The 24,986-nt window shown below is 33.4% G+C and overlaps 1 protein-coding gene across 1 annotated transcript; it reads left to right on the top strand.

Moving 5' to 3' along the window:
* The first annotated feature begins 8,874 nt into the window (after positions 1 to 8,874).
* Positions 8,875 to 24,971, top strand: LOC112007497 (probable disease resistance protein At4g19520). The gene is given in 11 exon segments (XM_065776590.1): positions 8,875 to 9,578; positions 10,910 to 12,017; positions 12,955 to 14,949; positions 15,589 to 16,233; positions 16,953 to 17,091; positions 17,094 to 17,445; positions 18,379 to 19,486; positions 20,533 to 20,946; positions 21,192 to 21,861; positions 21,864 to 22,309; positions 24,960 to 24,971. Coding segments are annotated over 11 exon segments (6,945 nt in total). The 5' UTR covers positions 8,875 to 9,522.
* Positions 24,972 to 24,986: the final 15 nt, after the last annotated feature.

Genomic DNA, 24,986 nt, shown 5'->3' with positions numbered 1-24,986 from the left:
CTTGTGTTGCTTAAATTAGTGATTTTTTTTCTCAAAAAAAAAAAAAAATAGTGATTTTTTCTTTTGGCATTCTTAATATTTACTTCTCTATCTCTCTCTCTCTCTCTCTCTCTCTCTCTCACACTTTTATATGTATATGAGGTGAATTTAAGTTATACTTGGTGTGATTCTTGAAAAGTTACACATTTTTTAAACCGTAGATTTCTAAGAGATCTAACGGTTAACATAACATCATTAAATATTATTACTTTCTACCTTATTATCTAATTAATACTAGCATTTTCTCTCTCTCTCTCTCTCTCTCTCTCTCTCTTTATTACTTTCCACTAGATAATATTGAGTAATACTACATGCACAAACTATTTTATAACATTTTTACAAATCACCCTTCTTATTTATTGCTTTCCACTAGATAATATTAAGTAATACTACATGCACAAACTATTTTTCAACATTTTTACAAACTGTTGTTATGGCCAACTTCTTACTGGTTCTTATATGAACCTACTACTAACTTTTACTTTTTCATTTACCAATAATCATTCGCTACATCAGCAGTTTGTAAAAAATTTTGTAAAAAAATTTGTATCTCATATATATATATATATTACCAAAAATAATCTCATTTTCTCTTTTTTCACAATTACTACGAGTCAGGTAACTTTCTTTTTTTAATGGTGAAGATAGAAGTATATTGATGTCAATAAACAAAAAACAAAGAAAAACTGGGTATGAAAAAGGGGCCACCTTGGTGGCTGCCAAATACTAGTAAACAAAACAAATCTACAATATCAACGTTTTAATAGATACATATAAACAAAATGATGGGTTCAAATTACACCTGATGTAATTTTACAAGTGTTACACCTTTTTTATACTATAGATCTCCTATAGATCTAACAGTTAAAAATAATACTTTACACATGAGCTTGCTTAATTAATTTTTGTCTCTTTTTTCTCTTTCCCTTATCCATTGTATTTTCAATCATGTTAAAACTTAAAAGGAAATTTCTTTTTGCCAAATCCATACAGATAACTATGAATACAAAAATGAGTGTATTAGGTAATAAATACATTGTATTTTCAATCATGTTAAAACTTAAAAGGAAATTTCTTTTTGCCAAATCCATACAGATAACTATGAATACAAAAATGAGTGTATTAGGTAATAAATACAAGGATGGGCTAAGGTGCTAAATGACTACTATATCATCTGTTAGATTTAGGTTGTGTTTGTCATTGACTGAAAAATGCAGCTTTTTTTTACTATTTAGCTTATTTTTGCTACTATTCAGCTTATTTTTGCGACTATTCATTAAAAAATAGTGATTTTTTTTTGGCATTCTTAATATTTACTTCTCTATCTCTCTCTCTCTCTCTCTCTCTCTCTCTCACACTTTTATATGTATATGAGGTGAATTTAAGTTATACTTGGTGTGATTCTTGAAAAGTTACACATTTTTTAAACCGTAGATTTCTAAGAGATCTAACGGTTAACATAACATCATTAAATATTATTACTTTCTACCTTATTATCTAATTAATACTAGCATTTTCTCTCTCTCTCTCTCTCTCTCTCTCTCTCTTTATTACTTTCCACTAGATAATATTGAGTAATACTACATGCACAAACTATTTTATAACATTTTTACAAATCACCCTTCTTATTTATTGCTTTCCACTAGATAATATTAAGTAATACTACATGCACAAACTATTTTTCAACATTTTTACAAACTGTTGTTATGGCCAACTTCTTACTGGTTCTTATATGAACCTACTACTAACTTTTACTTTTTCATTTACCAATAATCATTCGCTACATCAGCAGTTTGTAAAAAATTTTGTAAAAAAATTTGTATCTCATATATATATATATATTACCAAAAATAATCTCATTTTCTCTTTTTTCACAATTACTACGAGTCAGGTAACTTTCTTTTTTTAATGGTGAAGATAGAAGTATATTGATGTCAATAAACAAAAAACAAAGAAAAACTGGGTATGAAAAAGGGGCCACCTTGGTGGCTGCCAAATACTAGTAAACAAAACAAATCTACAATATCAACGTTTTAATAGATACATATAAACAAAATGATGGGTTCAAATTACACCTGATGTAATTTTACAAGTGTTACACCTTTTTTATACTATAGATCTCCTATAGATCTAACAGTTAAAAATAATACTTTACACATGAGCTTGCTTAATTAATTTTTGTCTCTTTTTTCTCTTTCCCTTATCCATTGTATTTTCAATCATGTTAAAACTTAAAAGGAAATTTCTTTTTGCCAAATCCATACAGATAACTATGAATACAAAAATGAGTGTATTAGGTAATAAATACAAGGATGGGCTAAGGTGCTAAATGACTACTATATCATCTGTTAGATTTAGGTTGTGTTTGTCATTGACTGAAAAATGCAGCTTTTTTTTACTATTTAGCTTATTTTTGCTACTATTCAGCTTATTTTTGCGACTATTCATAAGTCTCATTACACTTTTTGATGCCATTCTTGAGTTTCATTGTATTATTTCAGCTAGATTTTAACTTTATCTAGAGTACTTTTAGCAAAAAGTTTTCAGTTTTAGCTAAATAAGTTATTCTCAAACGGACTCTTAGATTGCACTTGGCATTGGCTTAAAAAGCCAGATTTTTTTACTATTCAACTTATTTTTGCTACTATTCATGAGTCTCATTGCACTTTTCGATACTATTCATGAGTCCCATTATACTATTTCAATTACTTTTTAGTTTTATATATAGTACTTTTAGCTAAAAGTTTTCAGTTTCAGCTAAATAATATATTTCCAAACGGACTCTTTAGACTTGGATGCTATTGGTTTTTTTTTGGCGAAAAACACATTTTAGTCCCTACATTTTTAGGCGATTTCTATTTTAGTCCCTAAATTTTATTTTTACCGCTTTTAGTCCCTATCCTGAAAAACGGTTTTTATTTTTGTCCCTACTGTTAGTGCCCTAACGGTAAAGTCCTAGGTGGCAGACGGAAATTGACGTGGCACTAATGTAACAATTAAAATATTATTAAAAAATATTATTTGGCTTTTTTTTAATGCCACGTCAACTAATTAATTTTTTATAAAAAGCCATGTCAATAAATTTTAAAAAAAAAATTAAATTAAAAAAAAAAACCTTAAATTTAATTTAATTAAAAATTTTAATTAAAAAAATTTTCTTAATGTTCTTAGTGTTCTTAGTTCTTCATTTTACAACTTATTCTTCAAATTCTTCTCAAATCAAATCCAGCATCCAAGAACTCATAACCATCACAAGATCACAAACCCAGCAGCCCAAGATCTCAAACCCAAATCACTAGGACATAAATGAAAACAAGAAAAAAAAATTAAATTAAATGCTAACAGGAATAATTTAGGGACTAAAATAGAAATCGCCTAAAAATGTAGGGACTAAAATGTGCTTTTCGCCTTTTTTTTTTGTTTTTTTTTGTTTTTGTTTTGAAAATATTTTATTATCAATTAACAAAAGGAGATGGCCAAAAAAATCACAATCCCTCCTCATTATTTGCAACTATTTTGCAAATCCATTTACATCAAATTTTACATAATCAAAGTTTTAAAGGTGCTACCCAAAACCAAAGTCTTTTATTTTTCTATTAACAAGTCCAGCCAAATTTATATTTTTAGAATTGATGGCAAAAGTAATCCAAAGAACCCCAAAGCATAATAGGCAGCCTTTTGCAGTCTACACTACCTTGGGAACAATCAATTCTATTCGCTCAAATTCATTTTGATCTTTGATGGCTCATAGAAACCACGCTGTTGTGCAAAAATATCTCTTTTTGGTTGTTGAAAATTTTGTAGCACTCTCAATGCCAAATCATGGAATGAAATTGGATGTAATAGAATTTCAGAGAGATTTAAAATAGCGTGGTGCTTTGTTTTCATTTATATCTCAAACAGTTTCATAAGAAGGTTATATATATATATATATATTTCACTTAAGGTTACAATGATTGAAAGAAAGCATCGACAGTAGGAGAGAGTAGAATCATGTGAGGAATTGCAAAAAAATAGGGGATTATACATTGTAGTGAAAAACTTTAGAGATTCATGAAGTATTTAATAAGAAGAGAGATAATGATATTATTAATTAGGTAAGTATTTAATGACAATATGGGTAATGATGTTTCTTTTTTAACCATTAGATCTCTAAGTAAAAAATGTGTAACTCTTGTGGAGTTACACCAAATGTAATTTGAATGTATTTCACAAACAAAAAGTATTTACATAATTAAAATTTAGGGTAAATTGCAAATTACACCCTTAGAAGTTTGGGATTGACTGGATTTTACACTCCAACATTTCAGAAACTTGATTTTACATTCTAAAGTTTGGTTCCGTTAGCAATTCACCTCACGGTTAGTTTTTGCCGTTAACTAACATATCACCATGCTGACATGTTTTATTTTTGTCAAATCAACCCCAAAACTATGTAGTTTCATGCCTAATTATATACATATATATATGAAAAGAATCAATCTAGCTTAAAAGATTGCAACAATGGTGTTCACACAGTGAAACACTCAGTAAGAAGCTACAAACTTAGAAAGAAAAGAAGAGAAAGTTTAGAGAGAGAGAAGAGGAAAGAAACGAAAATTCTGGAAGAATAACTGCTCAAGTCTTCATTACACTGATGTACAATACACACACACACACACACACACACAAGAATCAATAACTGCCTAATCAGAGATAGAACGGCATCGTTCTGATGAAGAGCTGAATTAGCCGTTGGAAGACTAGCTGTTGGGCATTTGAAGAGCAATGCTCTGTTGACCATTGGAACTTCTGGAACTACTCTCAACAATATATATATATATATATATAATTCAGAGTAAAAAATTAACCAAAGGAAAAATGAAAAAAAATCCGTATATACTGATCTGGATACACATTGCCTCTAACAAGTAAAATGGAAGAGGAGTCAACTTTTTTGTTAGAAGCAAGCAAATTTTTGGTCTTGGGGTCTCCTACCTCATCCTCAATTAGAGAAACCAAATCCCCTTTATCCATATCCACAAAACTCCCTAGTTTAAGTTCCACACCCTTTTGTGGAGTCCTCCATTTTCTATACAAAGGAAAGAGAAACGATCTGGCTTTATCATCATCATCATCATCCTCTGAGTCATGCAAATCTTGGACGATCGGAGAAGATACTGAGCCATAAAGGATAAGAGCCAATAGAGAGCTAAATAGAAAAGCCAATAGCCATCTTGGGTTGAAAATGAAGGTTCTGCTAACTGTGGGTGGAAGATGAACCTGTGGATTTGGTACTGATTCTGGTTGTTGGAGTGGAAGAGCGTCTTGTAGATTTGAACTCTTCCAAAATCTAGATGTATTGTATTTTTATTTTTTTTTGTTTAATCAAATGAATTGTTAATATCACATTCACTTGTTACAACAGCTTATATATAACTTTTTAAAGTTACACGTTATTTTAGATACAATTGTATTTTGTCAACTTTTAGCAAATTAACAAATAAGATTTTCAGCAAAAAGTTAATCCAAACATATGATTCTTTTTCTTTCTTCTTCGGGCTTATGTATTGGAGCAATTGGAGACAAGTTATTGAAGAGAGGTTATAACTTCAACTCTTCTACTCAATTTCTCTCAGAAATACTTATTTGTCAACCAACAAATTCTAGAGATACAAATTTTTAAAAATTGTTGGCATTGTTTATTGTGTTCTATACATAATAAAAATGATGTTAATGATGAATGTATATTATATGGATTTTTCTCTGACAACAAGTAGTGAAAAGTTAAATTAATTGAGGGCTGTGTAGAGAGCAGGCTGGATTCTGGATATTAGAAAACCTGGGAAAACTGTTGTAAGTCAATTAATCATATTAAATAAACCGTTGCTGTGCTTTGTTAATCAGAATCAGCTTAGTTAACTGTTACATGTACTGTATAATAAGTAAAAGATATATCACATAGAGTAAAGCTAGTGCATGAGAGGAAGCCAAACCATTATATGAATTGGAATCTAACCTCTCTCAACAAAAAACAAAAGAAAGAAAGTAGTCCTGCTACGGAAGGGGACAACGACCCCATTTTGGTTTCATCATTTTCGGGAGTGTTTGCAAATGCCTCTTGGTCAATTGGTTTAGTGGTGTCTCCCATACATTTCCATCGAAAGAGTGAGCTCGATTTGATCCATCTAAGTCCTCTTGTAACAAAGTCTTGACCGAATTTAGTTTCTTAAAAAATTTCTTTTATGATCAAACTGCAAACCTTTAGTAGTGGCCTACAGGGGCTCATATGGTTTGGCTGTGGTAAGGGACGGAAGCAGGATTCAAACTTAGGAGATGGCTACCAAAGTCTTTTGCTTAAGGATTCAACACTAGAGGCTGGCAACTTCAGTATTGGTTTATGAATTATTTTTATTTTTTTCTTTTGAAAAGAAAGTAAACATTGTTGTTAACTTTTCCATTATCTACCAATCAAATAAAAGTTATATTAATTATAGAGATTTATCATGCTTTTAAAAATTAGATTGAACAAAGAGCCGAAAAATGAGTAGTTCTTGATTTTTTGGTCTGAAAGGGATTCAATAGTCGAATTGGTAACGTCATAAATATTATAAATAAATAAAAAATTAACTTTATTCTCTCACATTATTCTATATCCAACATTTTATAATGCTATTTATTAAGGGAAATACTAATAGATGCCTTTAGGGCAATGGTTAACATTCTATTTAAAGAAAAATTTTATGAGAAAAGAAAAAAAAATCAATTAATGTTTTGACAGCTTTTTTCATTTTTCATAAAAGTGGTGTCAAAATTTTCTTAAAATTAATTGTTAATTATTGTCCTATGGACACTCATTAACATAACCTATTTATTAATACCTATAGTTCAAAGTTTAAACCCATGTCAGTCACTTAATAAATATAGGCTTTGAGCATGGGCAAAATTTTAAAAGTCCAATACTTTTTTATTTTGGGTAAATTGAAAAACACACTTATAAAGTTTGGGGGTGTTTAGATTTTACATTTTAACGTTTCAGAAATTTAATTTTATATCCTGAGGTTACATTCCGTTTGCATTAGCAGGCTCTTCCATTAGTTTTTGCTGACATGTCTATTAAGTGCCACATAAGCTTATGATGTGTACTAATGATCCAATTGAAACATGACATGTGGACTTACCTATTTTAATTATTCCATCTCAAACAAATAACTAAAAAACTTTAAATAATTAAACTTAAATTCTTTAAAATTCAAAATCACATAAACTTAAAACAAAAAATAAAATAATTCAAATAATTTTTTCTTTAACATTTTCTGGGTATCCCAAAAATTCCTAACATCAAATCCAACCCAGTACAATATCAATTAATACCCACATAGGCCATAGAAACTATCAAAATAATAAAAGAACTAAACTAAAACAAAAATCACAATTACTCCACAAATCGGTGAGGCCGAGAGAGAGAGAGATAGAATACCAGTACTCAAAGGGCTGGGCTACTAACTATGGCTACTGTGGTTACTCAAGATCGTCAGCAGCTCATTTCATCCCCAAGTTCTTGAACTTCTTCCTTGCTCTCTCCGGCCTCGCTTTCGCTACTCATCTCGATTTGGTGGTGGTTTCAAAGATCGGTGGCTAGGAGATTGACATTGAGATTGGAGAGCCCATATTTGGAATCATGGTCTCTCATCGGAGGCTTGCCGAACACTGGAGAAGAGTGGGTGATGGGCATTTTGGTTTTGTTTTGATGGGTCACGATAGTTAGTGGCTAAATGGGTTGTCTTGTTCATTACATCTATTTCAATTTTAATTCAATTTTCCTAGGTTCGATTATTTCTTCATTCCAATCTTATGATTGTGTTTTTCTGGGTTTGAATCTACTGTGGTAATTTGCTTTTTGCTGGTTTGAATTTTTGTGTTTGATTTTTCTGGTTTGTTCATCATGTTCTTCGTTTTTTATTTTTCTGGGTTGTTCGCCCATGTTCGTCGTTTTTTATTGTCCGGGTTTGTTCATCCTATTAGGTCAAAAAAATAATTAATTAAATTATTGTATTTTTTGAGGTAAAAGATAGAATTAAAATATTTATTAGTTTGGTAGAAATAACTTAAAGTTTTTTAGGTTATTTATCTGTACAGGCAAGTTGTGTTCGTCAATCCCATCACTTTCTGTGTTATTGCTTGAAATTTTTACAATTATTGAAAGAAAATCGCCCAATTTAATTTTTAGAAAACATCAAAACAAGGTGAATTTTAATTTTTTTAACTTCCATAAAAAAAATATATTACCCACATTATTTCAGTCTTTATGGAAAAGAAGGTTTACATGTAGCATGGAAAACGTGTTTAATTGACTTAGACATGTAAAAATGAGTTAATCGATGAATGTAGAATTAAGATTTCAAATTTTAATTAAAACAATTCTACAATAATAAAAAATTATCTTATGATAAATATGATTATGAAATACATTACTTTTCATTAAATTAGTTCAACTTACAAAATAATAATAATAATAATGAGACCACCTTAAAAAATAATCTCATACAACGTGCGAGTGTGCAACTAATTAAAATAATATAAAAATATTTCTCGCTTCTCTCTCTAATCTCTATTTCTCTTACTACACATTAAAAAAGTATTAACTCAGATAAATTTTTTTGGGTTTACAAGTCCGGGTAATGGGTTTTTTTTGGATCTTGGATTCTAAAACATACTAACATATGACATTTGGAATACCCAACGTGAATGCTCCACGTGCAATGTTGGTCAAAAGTAACTCCAAAGCATATTGTACGTAACAGTAGAATCCTATGAATGAATACAAGGAAGAGATCAGGTTCGAAGGGGTATTACTTTACTCTTGAGCATTGCTTCCTCTTCTAATACGAGGGTGGCCCATGTGACTCCCATCGTTAAGCCCACCCTCGTGTGAGAAGAAAGACACTCCGAACTATCTAATAAATAATAATTTTCCGGTTCAAGTCCCTTTAACTTTATGTACCACAAAATTAAATTTGCGTCAAAAAGTCAAGAACACTACAGTCTGCACTAGTCAGAACCATGGAAGATCACAACGACGAAGCCATTTCCAGTTCCGAAGCTTCGAGGCTCCGGTGGCACGTGTTCTTGAGCTTCATAGGCGAAGACACACGCTACCCCTTCATAAACAACCTCTACACCTCGCTCCACAACAAAGGCATCCGAGCTTTTCGCGACGACGATGGGTTGCGCCGCGGAGACGAGATCGCTCCGACTCTACTCGACGCGATAGAGGAGTCCGCGGCTTCCATTGTCGTCATCTCCCAAAACTACGCGTCGTCGCGGTGGTGCCTAGAGGAGCTTTCGAAGATATGCGAGTGTAAGAGGCTTATTCTCCCTGTGTTCTACCTAGTTGACCCCTCGGATGTTCGGAAACAAAGAGGACCCTTCTTCGGAAAACATTTTAGGGAGCATGAAGAGAAGGGAATTGAGAAGGAAAAGGTGACGAAGTGAAGGGAAGCCATGGAAACAGCTGGTGGAAAAGCTGGTTTTGTTTTCCAAGACAAAGACAAAGACAGGTACTGCATGTGTTAATATGCATATGTATGTATGTTTAATCCTTTTGTTTGAATTGTGCTTTTATTAATATAATAACAACCAAACCTTAGTACCCAAATTTTGAGTTTTAGTTATAGATCTTAACAAACTAGTCAAGCTTGGTAACGTATGCTTTTTTGCCATCTATCTGTACGAAGTCATTCCCTCTGTTTTTTCTTTGTTAACAATATAAAAAGAGAGAGAATGACTGAATAGTCTGTATAATATTATGTGTATATCAATATACAAAAGAGAGCCTTTATATAGGCTAGGTATGTGTGCAGTACAAGTAATAGAAGTATAGTACAAGTAATATACTAGGCTAAGCCCAATGGGCTAATCTATACACTAACATTCTTTAATTGTCATTTTAATTTTTATTACTTCTAATAATGCTATTTTGGTCTTTTCTCTAATTTTTTTGGTTGTCCCAATTTGAATCAACTCATTCTTTCTCACTTGTGCATTAATCTCTTTCCTCTTAATATGACTAAACTATCTCAAGCGATTCTCTCTCTCCCATGTCTTTTTATCAAAAGGGCCACCCCATTTTTGTTGATAAATTGTTTAATTGAATTTTGCACCATCTTTTAAAATCTAATTTATAGTCCTATTAGGTGTGTATTAATAGAAGCTAGAAACTGGCATATCTGAACTATCGATGAAATTCATTGTAGCTGTGGATATGATGTACAGGACATTGTGATTTGACCCTATATGGGGTTTACTTAGAACCATAACAATGGGAACATGGTATACGATAATGCTTGAACCACTCAAATATCTCAATTTTTCTATCAACAACTTAAGAGTCTAACATTAGATATGATCCATGAAGGGAGATGCGACCATCTGGTGCTTCACGCTTATATTTACAATCTATGTCGCCTAACAGTCTTTATCTTAACAAATGCTCCTATGCTTTGTAGAAGCCAGTAGTATGGCATCATCAAAGTGGTCATTTAGCAGTTGTTGTGGCTCACAGACTTCACTTAAGGTTTTATATACACAATCCAAAACATTTATGATAAAGTGAAATAACATGCTAGGATAATGCTAATACATTTCAGTCTTACCTATGATTCTGTTTTTATGCACATAATAGCTGTTTCCCTTATATACCCCATCGTTGAACCTTGTGGTCATCCTTTGGAAGGCCACAGAGTTTGAAGCACTTGTATTTATCAAAGTAGGCACTTGAGACACATCTTATCTAAGTTTCTCTCTACCATTTGACTGTGGAGGTTTTTTTTATTTATTAGTATCTCCTTGCTAGTTTGTTTCCTATGGACTCATTTATGTTTATTGGCAGCAATGAGGCACAATCAAAGTTGATTAAACTTTTAGTCAAAAGGGTATTGGAAGAACTAGACAGTACTCCACTTGATGTGGCTCCATATACAGTAGGACTCGATTCTCGCATTGAAAAACTGATGAGCTTGTTAGATGTTAGATCCAATGGCGTTCGAGTTTTGGGATTACATGGGATGGGTGGGGTTGGTAAGACCACACTTGCTAAAGCTCTTTACAATAAACTCGTTGGTAGCTTTGAGTGCCTCGTTTTCATGAAAAATGATAGAGAAAATTCTGAAACAGATGATGATTTAGTGTACCTTCAAAACAAACTTATCAATCATCTTTCTCCTGGTAAGTCTCCTGCATATAGGATTGATTCTGGTATCTCTGCAATCAAAGCAATGGTTCATGAGAAGCAAGTTCTTGTTATTTTGGATGATATTCGCAATGTAAGACAGCTTGAAGTGCTAGTCGGGAGAGATTGGTTTTCTGAAGGGAGTAGAATTATTATTACCACAAGAGACAGTGAAGTTTTACCCGAGCATCTTGTGAATGAGTTTTATGAGGTCATAGAGTTGGCCCCTGCTGAGGCGCTACAACTTTTTAGCTACCATGCACTAAGAAGAGAGAAACCCACAGAAAGATTTATGAATCTATCCAAGAAAATGGTCTCTCTTACAGGAGGTCTACCATTGGCCCTGGAAGTATTTGGTTCTTTTTTGTTTGAAAGGTGGAGAATAGAGGAATGGAAAGATGCTTTGCAAAAATTGGAAAGGATTCGTCCACGCAATCTTCAGGATGTATTGAAGATAAGTTATGATGGGTTAGATGTACATGAACAACGTATATTCCTTGACCTTGCATGTTTATTCATTAAAAAGGAAATTGAGAGAGAGGATATACTTGATGCATTGAAAGGTTGCGGTTTTAGGGCTGAGATAGCAGTTACAGTGCTCAGAGCAAGATCACTCATTAAGGTTTTTGAGGACAATTCTTTGTGGATGCACGATCAGATTAGAGACATGGGAAGACAAATTGTTCTAGATGAAAGTCCTGTAGATCCTGGTATGCGTAGTAGACTGTGGGATCGTGATGAAATCATGACTGTCTTAAAGGGTGAGAAGGTATGACTGATAGTGAGATACCTCATCTTTTTTTTTTCCTGTTCCTTTTTTGTTGAATTGCAAGTTTAAAACTTTTCCAAGCGGCAAATATAGAAAAGTACTTGCATATTTCACTACATGCATCATATTGCTATTTATAATCCTCAAGGAAAAAGGAATACTAATGTTTGTGCTCCACTTGTAGCTTCATGCACTAGCGTATTTTCAAATTTCCTTCTCACTCTCAGGGTAGAGTTCCAGTTGATGAAGATTGATGGGAGATTGCAAAACTTTCAGAGAGATGATAAAAATTGTTCAAGCTAACATCTTCAAACTATACCATAGATAAGAACAGGAAGGATTGGGATCTTCTAGACTTCTATCGTATTCCACAATGAAGTTCTTCATAAATTAAAGGCTAAGATATAACATATCTATGGTTCAATTGACATGAGACCAAACAATTTGTCGAACCTTCTTAGCCCTTAAATGGCCTACCACACAAGCATATTCAACTTGTCGTTCAATATGTTCTCCTCTTTGCTATCCTCCTCACCCTCCAACAACTTAGATGGGTTGATCTTTTTTGTTCCTTTAGTCAGGTCCTCTCCCATGGAGGGAAAGTTTGTTTCTTTCCTCTACTTACTAAGCAGAGAGAGAGAGAGATTGGCTACTTATTTCTGGGTTTGAAAATTGGCAAGAAGAGATGGTGGAATTGAATTCTGCCAGTTCCATATTTTACTTCCAAAAAAATTATTAAAAAAAAAAAAAATCTGAATCTTACAGTTTGGCCCCATTCCAGCTCCTTAGATGTTCTAAGTTTTCAAAGGATGGATAATATTCTTATGTGATTAATTAAAATCTTACAGTTTTTAACTTGATAACTATTTGTTTATTGTCTCTATTTCACTTGGCTACATTCAATTTTTTAAAGTTTTTTCTATATGTTTGACAATAGGGAACAAGACGTATAGAAGGAATTGTCCTAGACTTTCAAAGGAGGCCCATTGTTCAGGATGCAAGTGGTGAGAGAATTTCTTGGGAAAACCTTAAAAGAACACCCAATTTCACCTCTGCATTAACATATGCGAAAGAAAGGTATAAGAAATTTCTTCAGGATAATGCAGAGAAAGAAAGAGAGGTAGTACTTTGCACTAAGCCGTTTGAATCAATGGTTAATCTAAGACTTCTTCAAATCAACCATGTGAGATTGGAAGGGAAGTATAAATATCTTCCAGCTGGACTGAAGTGGCTACAGTGGAAAGGATGTCCTTTGAAAGCTCTTCCTTCTGAATTTCTTCCTCGAGAACTTTCTGTTCTTGATCTCTCCGAAAGCAGAATTGAGCAAGTGTGGGGTTGGTATAGTAACAAGGTGGCTGAGAAGTTGATGGTTATTAAACTCCGCAATTGCTATGATCTAGCTGATATTCCCAATTTATCTGGGCACCAAACCTTGGAAAAGCTTGTTCTTGAAGGTTGCTGTAGACTGACTAAGATTCATGAATCAATTGGGAACATGAGTACATTACTTCATTTGAACATGAAAGATTGTTCAAACCTTATCGAATTTCCTACTGATATCTCAGGGCTGGAACATCTTGAAAACCTTATCCTCTCTGGCTGCTCAAAATTGAAAAAGTTACCAAATGACCTAGGTAGCTTGAAGTGTTTGAAAGAATTTCTTCTTGACGAAACTGCTATAGAGGAGCTGCCTACATCCATTTACCACCTAACAAAACTTGAAAAGCTTAGTTTGAAAAGATGCCAATTTATGACAACACTACCCGAGTGCATTGGACAGCTGTGCTCCCTGAAAGAACTCTCTCTTAATCATTCTGCTATTAAGGAAATACCTGATTCTGTTGGATCTTTATCAGACCTTGAGATACTAAGTTTGATAGGGTGCAAATCATTCACCATAATTCCTGATTCTGTTGGCAATCTCATGTCTTTGACAAAACTTCTAATTTATGGTAGTGCAATTGTAGTACTGCCTCCTTCTATTGGATCGTTATCATTTTTGAAGGAGTTATCTGTTGGAAAATGTCTGTCTCTGATTGAATTGCCTGATTCAATTGAAAGACTAGGTTCTCTGGTTGAGATTAATTTAGATTGGACATCAATCACACAGCTACCAAATCAGGTAGGTGATTTGAAAATGCTAAGGAAGCTTGAGATGTTGAACTGTAAACATCTTAAATTTTTACCAGAATCAATTGGAAGCATGCTGGCTCTTATGACTCTGAACATATCCAATGCCAAAATTACTGAATTGCCAGAATCCATAGGGATGCTGGAAAATCTTATTACATTAAGATTGAGTAATTGTACACAGCTCTGTAAACTTCCAGCATCAATAGGAAATTTGAAGTCTTTACAGAGGTTGCTAATGGGAGAAACTGCTGTGGCAGAATTGCCTGAAAGCTTTGGGAATCTCTCGAGCTTAATGATATTAGAAATGCCTAAGAAGCCTTATTTTGAGTTACCCAGAAACAGTGTGCCTAATTCTACAGTACTTCCAACTTCTTTCTCCAATTTATGCTCCCTAAAAGAACTAAATGCTCGTGCTTGGAAACTATGTGGGAAGATTCCTGATGATTTTAAAAAGTTGTCATCATTGGAGATTTTGAATCTAGGCCACAGTAATTTTTTCAGTCTCCCATCCAGCTTGATGGACCTTTCCAAGCTCAAAAAACTTTTATTGCCCAACTGTGAAGAGCTCAAGTCTCTCCCTCCGCTTCCCTCAAGCTTGGTGGAGGTGAATGTTGCAGACTGTCCTGCTTTGGAAAGGGTGTCTGATCTTTCAAACTTGGAAAGCTTAGAGGAGCTGAACCTTACAAACTGTGAGATGGCGGTGGATATTCCAGGCCTTGAATGCTTGAAGTCCTTGAGAAGGTTGTACATGAGTGGGTGCAAAACATGCTCATCTGTGGTTAAAAGAAGACTTTCTAAGGTTCTCTCTCTCTCTCTCTCTCTCTCTCTGCATATGACCTATCATATGTCTGAAATTTTCTTTTCATGATATTTTCATATAAGAAGAATCAGCTAAAATACATTTTATCCGTCCAAATTTGGTCTCTAGTTTTAATTTTTGCAATATCATTATAGTTAAAAGTTCTGTTGGGACTTCGCACTGCTTGCGCCAACTCAGTTGAGGTAGCTCTCAATGCAAAAAGGTTTTGAGGGCCTTCCTGGTCTTGCTCAGAAAGGCCTGTCGGGTTTCCATTCCTAATTTTATTTAGTTTGATCTGGTTTTGAATTCCTGTGTGCTGTGAATATGATTGTGTTTTAGTTTGATCTTTGTTGTTCATGCTGTCCTTTTGATCATGGATGTCAATTCCTCAGTATTTTTCGTCCAATTCAACATGGTATTACTGTCATGTGGGGCTCATGTGACACTTAATGTTTCCAAGATTAATAGGAATAGGTAAGACTAAATTAATGGTAATTTAAAACTTTAAGATTGATATTGCAAAATTGCTACAAGACAAGAGGACCAAACGGATAACAAATTCAAATTTGGAGGAACCAAAATGTACTTTAACTAAGACAAAGAATAAGGATTTATTTCTCTAAAAATTTTTTATTGCAGGTTTCTTTGAGGAATATGTTCTCTCTTAGTATGCCTGGAAGTAAAATTCCAAATTGGTTTTCTCAAGAGGTAGTTAAATTTTCAGAACGCAAAAATCTTAAGATCAAAGGTGTGATAATAGGTGTTATTGTCTCTTTCAGCCATCAAATACCAGATAACTTAAGAGATCAAGACCCTTTACTAACAGGTATACGAGCAAATATTGTCAAACTGAATAGACCTGTGTTCAATGCAATGCTGGACATAAAGGGAGTTCCTAAAACACATGAAGATCATCTTTACTTGTCTCGGTTTCCAGAGTGGCATCCGTTATCTTTTTCGTTGAAAGATGATTATAAGATACATGTGACAATAGACGACCCACCTTACATTGAGGGACTCAAGCTGAAAAAGTGGGGGGTTCATTTGGTTTTTGAAGGGGATGATGATTATGATGGAAATGAAGAATCGTTGGATGAAACCCAACTGTCCATTTCAGAAAAACTAGCCAAGTTTTTCAGTTTTCTTGAAGAGGAAGAAGATCACATCCCTGAATCAGGCTGTGAAGTCGAAAGCCAGGTGCAAGAGATTGAGGAACAAGAAGAAATTGAAAGAGAGCCCCATTGGTGGCAATTTTTGAGGCTTTTTCGAAGGTGCTTCTGCTTTTAAAGGAGGAGAAGCTACCTGCAAGGCTGCAGATCCTTCGGAATGCAACTAACTTATGTTGCAACAGGAGCAGATACAACTTGTAGTCTTCATTTCTATCTTTATTTTATTATTTCATTACACACGCCTTATTATACAATTTTTTTTTAATTGAAATTGTGAGTTGAAGATACAATTTCCAACTTGAAACGTTTTTTTAACTCACAATTTCAGTTATTATATATATATATATATATATTTTTTTAAATTGAAATTGTATGTTGAAGATACAATTTTCAACTTGGGATTGTGTTTTTAACTCACGATTCCAGTTTAAAAAAGTGTTTAATAGTGTATATGATAAACACAACCCAATCTGAAATCATAATTTTATTTAAACTATCACAATTTAAAGTAGAATCATACTTTGAAAATTAATTTTTCTAAAAGAACTAAAAACTATACTCCCAAAATAAACTAATTCAAATAATTATTTTTGAAAATTCTTCCTTAGAAATTAGAATTGAACCAAAATCAACGTTGGCTTGCTTTGTTCGTCGGAACCCGCTTACGTAAATAACATAAAAAACTACAAGTCTATGCCTACCTTAGCGGACTTTTCTCCTTCTTTTTGTATAAATACCTTAATTTAGCTCGACTCTTCAGTCCTCACATTCCAAATATACACAGAGAATACAAATCATCAATTGGAATCCAATCTCGTAGAACACTGCAGCTAGAAGAAAATGGATGACAACGGCCCCGTTTCCGTTTCGTCAACTCCACCACCACCACGAGCTTTCAGGCTCCGCTGGGACGTGTTCCTAAGCTTCACAAGCGAAGAAGACACGCGCCACAGTACTTTCACTACCTCCCTCTACAGTCCCTCCAGAACCACGGCGTCCGAGTCTTCCGCCATGACAATGCGTTGCGCCGCGACGACGTCGTGGTCGAGGCCATGGAGGACTCGGCTGCCTCCATAGTCATCGTGTCCCCGAACTACGTGTCGTCGCAATGGTGCCTGGAGGAGCTCTCAAAGCTATGCGAGTGCCAGAGACTACTCGTACTCCCCGTGTTCAACCGAGTTGACCCGGCGGATGTTCGGAGACAAAAAGGAGCTTTGGAAGAACATTTTAGGAACCATGAAGAGAGGTTCGGGAAGGACAAGGTTGTGAGGTGGAGGAGAGCTATGGAAAAAGCTGGTGAAACTGCTGGTTGGGTTTTCAACAACAGGTAATTCATTTCAAAAAGTGGTGGAACTGGTTTTGCTTTTGGTTTTGAAAACTTTAGCAGATTTTAATGTTTTATTGCCCAACTTGGGATTTGCTGTATAAAAATTATAGATAAATATACAAGATATTGTAGAATGAAGCCTAATACTTTATCACATCATTAATTAACATGTCTTTATTTTAGGTTTTTTTTTTTTAAACCTCTTTCCGATTTCTCGACTTAAATCAAATCACTATAAACATGTTGCTACATATATAATTTCAGTTTTATTTATTTATAAGAGGTCACTAATTGTAATTGATACAACAATGACAAAATTTACTGTTCACCTTCTTGTGATAGGGCTACACATGGTGTGAATAATAATAATAAAATGATGGTACAGTACTAGTTGAGTATATAGGGTTATTCTTGTTGCACACAGTTTATCACACATTGCCGTACATACAAATGGTTAAAATTGTGTTTGCAAAACATGATTTCACAATTTGAACTTAATAACATATGGAAATAATTAATAAGAAATGTGCTGCTAACTATTAGTTGGTATTATCAGTAACTCTGCCTTTGAATTTTCTGTCATCCATTGTTTTCCATCTTGGTCAGATCCAATTTAAGGATACTACAGATTTTACTATATAGCCTTTACAAAATGATGTATCAGCAATCAGAAAAAAATAATTCTAACATTCATTTATTATTTTTTGAAATTCACCAATCACATTCATTGCAACTTTAGTTTGTAAAGGTTATGTAGTAGAATTTATAATATCTTTAGCATTTTTCATTTATATTTGTCATCAAACTGGAAGCAGTAATAGTGTACACATTTTATTCAAGTCCCTTCCATTGCTATTTGAGGTGTTATAGTATTTGCATCTCTGTAGCCTTTTATATCCTAAATTCCTTATGCCGTAATCATGTTTTTGTCAGTGAAGAAGCACAGTTGGTTCAGGCATTAGTCACAAGGGTTTTTATTGAATTGAGCAATACTCCAGTGGGTGTGGCTGCATACACTGTAGGGCTTGATTCTCATATTGAAAAGCTGATGAGATTGTTAGATGTTAAAAACAATGGACTCCAAGTTTTGGGATTTCATGGGATGGGTGGGGTTGGTAAGACAACCCTGGCTAAGGCTCTCTATGGTAGTCTTGTTGGTCACTTTAAGTACCGGAGTTTCATTTCAAATGTTAGAGAAACTTCAGCCCAAGACAATGGTTTAGTATCTCTTCAAAATCAACTTATCAATGATATTTCACCTGGTAAGGTGTCTCCTATAAGGGAGGTTAATGCTGGTATCACTGCCATCAAAGAGATGGTAAATGAGAATCAAGTTCTAGTTGTTTTGGATGATGTTGATAATATAAGCCAACTAAATGCTCTAATTGGCAACAGAGAATGGTTTTATAAAGGAAGTCGAATAATTATTACAACCAGAGACAGAGAAGTATTATCCAAGCATCTTGTGAATGAGTTCTATGAGGTCAGAGAGTTGGATTCATCTGAGTCGCTACAACTTTTTAGTTACCATGCACTAAAGGGAGAGAAACCCACAGGTGCTTTCTTGAATCTGTCCAAACAAATTGTGTCTCTTACAGGAGGATTACCATTGGCTCTGGAAGTATTTGGTTCTTTCCTGTTTGATAAGAGGAAACCAAAAGAGTGGGAAGATGCTCTACAGAAATTTAAAGAGATTCGCCCGCGTTATCTTCAAGATGTCTTGATGGTAAGTTTTAATGGATTAGATGAACAAGAGAAGTGTATATTCCTGGACCTTGCCTGTTTATTTGCTGAAATGAGAATAAAGAGAGAAGATGCAATTGACATATTGAAGGGTTGTGGTTTTAATGCTGAGAGAGCAGTCACAGTCCTCACTGCAAAATCACTCATTAAGTTTACTGAGGACAATATTTTGTGGATGCATGATCAAGTTAGAGACATGGGAAGACAAATTGTTCGAGAAAATAGCCTTGTGGATCCTGGCATGCGTACTAGACTCTGGGATCGTGATGAGATCATGACTGTCTTGAAGGATATGAAGGTACATATCATATCATGATACCTTTTATTAGGAAAGCTGTCTTATTTATCCTTAATGGATTATGTGTGTGTCAGGCAATGCCACTATCAAGCTTGTATGCATGTAGTATAGCATGTTTATTTGTTTGACAATCTGCTGTTAATTCCTTAATGACAGTTTTCAAATTGAAAATTGCCAGAGATGATTAGATCAGATTGTGGTATGATAGAAATTGACTCAAATTCTGATTTGACTTATTTATCCTTTAATGGTTCATGTGTGTGTCAAACAATGCCTCTGTCAAGCATGTATGCATGTATTATAGTATGTTTATTCATTGTCAAAGAAGTAATTTTGTATTTCTTGTCCACCAATGAATAAGAGTTGGAGTAAGTAAGTAGTCCTGGAAAGTCTGTTTGCTTTTGCATTAGTGGTCTTCTCACATGGAAAGAGAAGACTTTTATATAAACATGGAGTTTCTTTGAATATTAGTTTGGTAGTTTCTTGGGGTTGAAAGATACCCATGCATGTGAGTTGAGAGTTTGAGACTGTTGGATGTATTGGGTGAGGAAGCATCATTGGGTGTATTGAGACTGTTGGATTGTGTGTCTTGTTTGTTAAGTTTGTTCGATAGTATTGAGAATTTATTTTGGGTATATTGAGATTTGGGTGAGTTTGTGTTTTGTGAGGTTTTTAAGTGTTGTTTGCTAGTAATGTTTGGTTGAGTGTGGTTGTAAACAATATTGTTGATAGATAATTTTGGTTAGTATTGCTAGTGCATGCAGGTATGGAGTTGGCCAAACCATGTTAAACTTTGTTGTCTATTGTGTATGTTTTAATTTCTTGTTCATGTTAAGCTTGCCCCAAATTACAACATATGATACAATTCTAGAACTAGGGGAAACAAAACAGATAGTTGCAGGAGTCCATTCTATATGGCTGGACTACCAAAAATGTCAATTATTATCCTATGAAATATTTAGGTGCTCATTAATATGTTAATTGTTTCCTTCTGTCTTCTTGCTTGCTACACCATAGCTGATTAAATTCCATTTGATTGACAATAGGGAACACAGTGTATAAAAGGCATTGTCCTAGACTTTGAAAAAAGAAACTTTGTCAAGCATCCAAGTGGTGACAAAATTTCTTGGGTTAACTTTCAAAGGAAACCCAATTTCACCTCTGCAGTCACATACTTAAAGGAAAGATATAAAAGTTATCTTGAAGATCGAGCAGAGAAAGAGAGAGAGGTTATAATTTGCACCAAATCCTTTAAAAACATGGTCAATCTTAGACTGCTACAAATCAATAATGTGAACTTGGAAGGGGAGTTCAAGTATCTTCCTGTTGAACTGAAGTGGCTGCAATGGAAAGGCTGTCCCATGAAAACTCTTCCTTCAGATTTTTGTCCTTGCAAAGTTGTGGTGCTTGATCTATCAGAAAGCAAAATTGAACATCTGTGGTGTTCAAACAATTACAAGGTATGTTTCTCTTAAAAATTCCATTGTGATTTTCATTATTGTTTGAGCTAAATTATGACAGCAAGGATAGGATGCCTGACATATGGAATAGATTTCATGTTTAAGCTGGTTTCCCCTTGTTATCTCCCACTCTTCTTACTATTCAAAGACACTGAAGTGATTGTGGCTTGTTCTGCTTATACATTTGGACGTTGAATCTTGATGACATTTCCCTTTCTGAAAGAAGAAAAACTTCTTGTTTGCAGGTACTTGAGAACTTGAAGGTTTTGAATCTTCGTCGTTGCTATAATCTGACTGCTATCCCAGATTTATCTGGGCATCAAGCCTTGGAAAAGCTTGATCTTGAGCGTTGTGGTCGGTTGATAAAGATTCATGAATCAATTGGTAGCTTGAGTTCATTACTTCACTTGATTCTGAGAGGTTGTTCAAACCTTATTGAACTCCCAAGTGATGTCTCTGGCCTAAAGCAACTTGAGAGCCTTATTCTCTCACATTGCTCAAAGGTGAAAGAACTGCCAGAGAACATAGACAGCATGAAATCTTTAAAAGTACTTCTTCTTGATGAAACCTCTATAGAAATTCTTCCTGAATCTATCTTCCACCTTACAAACCTTGAAATGCTTAGTTTAAATGATTGCAAACTTCTGAAAGAGCTACCCCAGTTTATTGGAAAGCTGTGTTCTCTGAAAGAACTCTCCATTAGTAATTCTGCATTAGAGGAAATACCTGATTCGATTGGATCTTTGGCAAACCTTGAGGAACTAAGTTTGAAGTGTTGTAGATCACTGACCAGAATCCCAGACTCCATTGGCAATCTCAAATCATTGACCAATTTTTTTATAAATGGTACTAAAATAAAAGAACTACCTTGGTCTATTGGCTCATTATCAAATTTGAAGCACTTATTGATTGGAGAAATTATTTTCTTAGCAAACTGCCCGATTCAATTGGAGGATTAGCTTCTATAGTTGAGCTTAATATTGAGGGGACATCAATGACAAATTTGCCAGATCAGATCGGTGCCTTGAAAGTACTCAAAAAGCTTGAAATAAGGAAATGTGAATCTCTTATATCATTGCCAGAATCAATTGGAAGCATGTTAACACTTACTACTTTAATCATATTTCAAGCTAATATTAGTGAGTTGCCAGAATCAATAGGGATGTTGGAAAATCTTATTGTGTTAAGATTGGATAAATGTAAACAACTCTATAAACTTCCATCTTCAATAGGAAAGTTAAAGTCATTGCAGTGCTTGCTAATGGAGGAAACTGCTGTGACAGATTTACCTGAGAGCTTTGGGATGCTCTCAAGCTTAATGATAATAAAAATGGCAAAGAAACCTCATGTTGAACTACTTANGGCAAATCGACTTCACTGGAGTCGTCTTCAATACAAAAAAAACGACTCCAGTGGAGTCGTTTTCTTTGTGTTGAAAATGACTCCACTGAAGTCGATTTTTATGTATAAAAAATGGGACAAAATTGGGAAATGCCCCGTTTGGGTAAAAATAGCAGCATAATGCTCTTTTCTCCAAACTATATAGGGAAATGCCCCTCTTTTGTAACTCGATTTTCTCAAAATCGAGTTAGACCCTATAGCGGCGTTTTTTAGGAGCCTATAGTGACGTTTTTAAGACCTATAGTGGCGTTTTTTAACTCGATTTATAAGAAATCGAGTTATAGGTAAAAAAAATTAAAAAAATTGCCTATAACTCGATTTTATGGAAATCGAGTTACAAAACGTCACTATAGATCCTGAAAATGTCACTATAGGTCCTTAAAAACGCCGCTATAGGGCTCCAAATTTTTTTTTTTTATAACTCGATTTTGAGAAAATCGAGTTACAAAAGAGGGGCACTTTCCTATATAGTTTGGAGAAAAGGGCATTATGCTGCTATTTTTACCAAAATGGGGCATTTCCCAATTTTGTCCATAAAAAATGAGTATAAAGGACTCGATTTCTTTATCTATGTGGCAAAAAAATAGGCAATATGAACAGTAAAATCGACTCCTCTGAAGTCGAATTGTTAGAAATGCAATATGTTTGAAACGTTGTCTAACTAATAATATTGTTTGGGTTTTATAGTTATTTTTCTAAAAAATCCAAGAACTACTATAGCAGAGTTTGTAAAAATAATATATACTCCAGTATTATTTTATTCTCTCTCTCTCTCTCTCTTCATTAAATGACTTTTTTATTTCTTTTTCTGAGGATTAATGACTTTTCTGTTCTCTTCTCTTTCTTTATATTATTTTATTGTATAATTATATTATTTTAATGTGCTGGATGTTAAAAACTAAGATGTTAAGTGTATTGTAAAGTAAGATAGTATAATAAATAAAATAACTTTTTAAATAGTAAAATAACAATTTTTATGCAAACCCGAATGTGAATGCTCTAAAAGGATTGTGATAGTTATTGTAATAATTTATAAAATTAATCTATTTTCAAATAAAAGAACTTTCAATATGCATAATACAATTATGAAAATAAAAGAATAAAAAAAAAAAAAAACTCATTTCTCTCAAATTTAAAAAATATTATATTTTAAAAAATATAAATGTATGAGTAAAATATTTCCTAAAATAGATTTTAAGTTTAATTCTAATATTACAACTCACAACTAAACTTATGAATAAGTTTAGTTGTTTCATTACAACACATTTTATTTTATGTTAATTTCAACCCCCAAATTTTAGTTACAGCTTAATTAATTTTAGGCTAAACAATTAATTAAAGTGAAATTTATATAATTAGCCAATTAATTAACTGGAGCACTCTACAATTGTATGGATAAACATAATTGAACAAAGTAATTAAGTAAAGGACAACAAGGACCAAATGTGCAAACCAAAGATAACACTCGATGTGTTATCAAAGAGGAAAATTGAAAAACTTGGCAAAAAAACCTTTCTACAACCCTACAAGCAGAAAATAATTTACTAGTGAATGAGTTGGAGTACAAGAATAAAGATAAACTCTCCAAGCCTAAGCCACCCAATGTACTTGAGCCTTTCAAACTCCAACTACCAACGGACTTTTCAGAACATTGTCTTCACTAACTTCCGAGATCCCGCAACAAATCTTAGGTGTTGCAGTCCGAAGCCACTCACAAGTTTTTCCAAAGTTCTACTGAATATGCAAATCTTCACCAATTCTAGACCAAACTCAAGTACATTAAATCCCATAAAATACTAGGAAATAAATGCATGAGGTTACAACAAATTTGGCACCGAAAAAAAACAACAAAACAAAAATGGAAATTCATAACTTAACATATGGTAATAAATCATTATCATGCGTTTCAAATTTTATTATATTATATGAGTAATGTTTACTACACACAGCCCAAAAAAAATTGAAAAACGTGACTTGAGAGAATACACATTTTCCTATGCATCGTGTGAGCCTATGACTAGTATATCAATAAAAGTGATGCATTTTTAACATGTTTTCTTATTTTTTTCCATTAAATAAAAATAAATGGCAACTCCATGTAAAAATGTCAATATAGGGGGAGGGTATTATTAGTCGAATCATCATTTTGAGAGGCACCAACATGACTTAACCCACTCATGCGATGCATAGGAAAATGTGATAATTATTTTATATAATAGAGTATAATATAAATCTTGTAGGTTAAATAGTGAGTATATGTATTTTTTTAAAGTATTTTCTATTTTTATAAGTGTTATGTAATATAACATACAATGATTTTTTCATTCAAAGCAATATATAATGATATATGGATGAAATGGTTAATTTAATTAAAAGATTTGAATTTCATAGTTATAATATTGTTTTACAATTTTGAAGAAGATGTTAAATTTTCTCAAAAAAAAAAAATTTTAATATTGCCATAATCTTGAAGAATATAAAAAGAAAAAAATTGTACATCTCCAAATCTATTCACATATTACATGTTATTTTTTAAATATTATATAAGTTTAGAATTTGTAATAGATTTTTCTTTGCTTTATGAATATAAATGTAATGCCTATAAATTGAAGGTAATCTTGTGAAAATAAATGATAGGC

This window comes from Quercus suber, unplaced genomic scaffold (assembly GCF_002906115.3).
Source record: "Quercus suber isolate HL8 unplaced genomic scaffold, Cork oak 2.0 scaffold_137, whole genome shotgun sequence".
Classification (NCBI taxonomy): domain Eukaryota; kingdom Viridiplantae; phylum Streptophyta; class Magnoliopsida; order Fagales; family Fagaceae; genus Quercus; species Quercus suber.
Note: the sequence above shows the minus strand (reverse complement) of the source record. Positions and strands in the feature narration are given on the sequence as shown.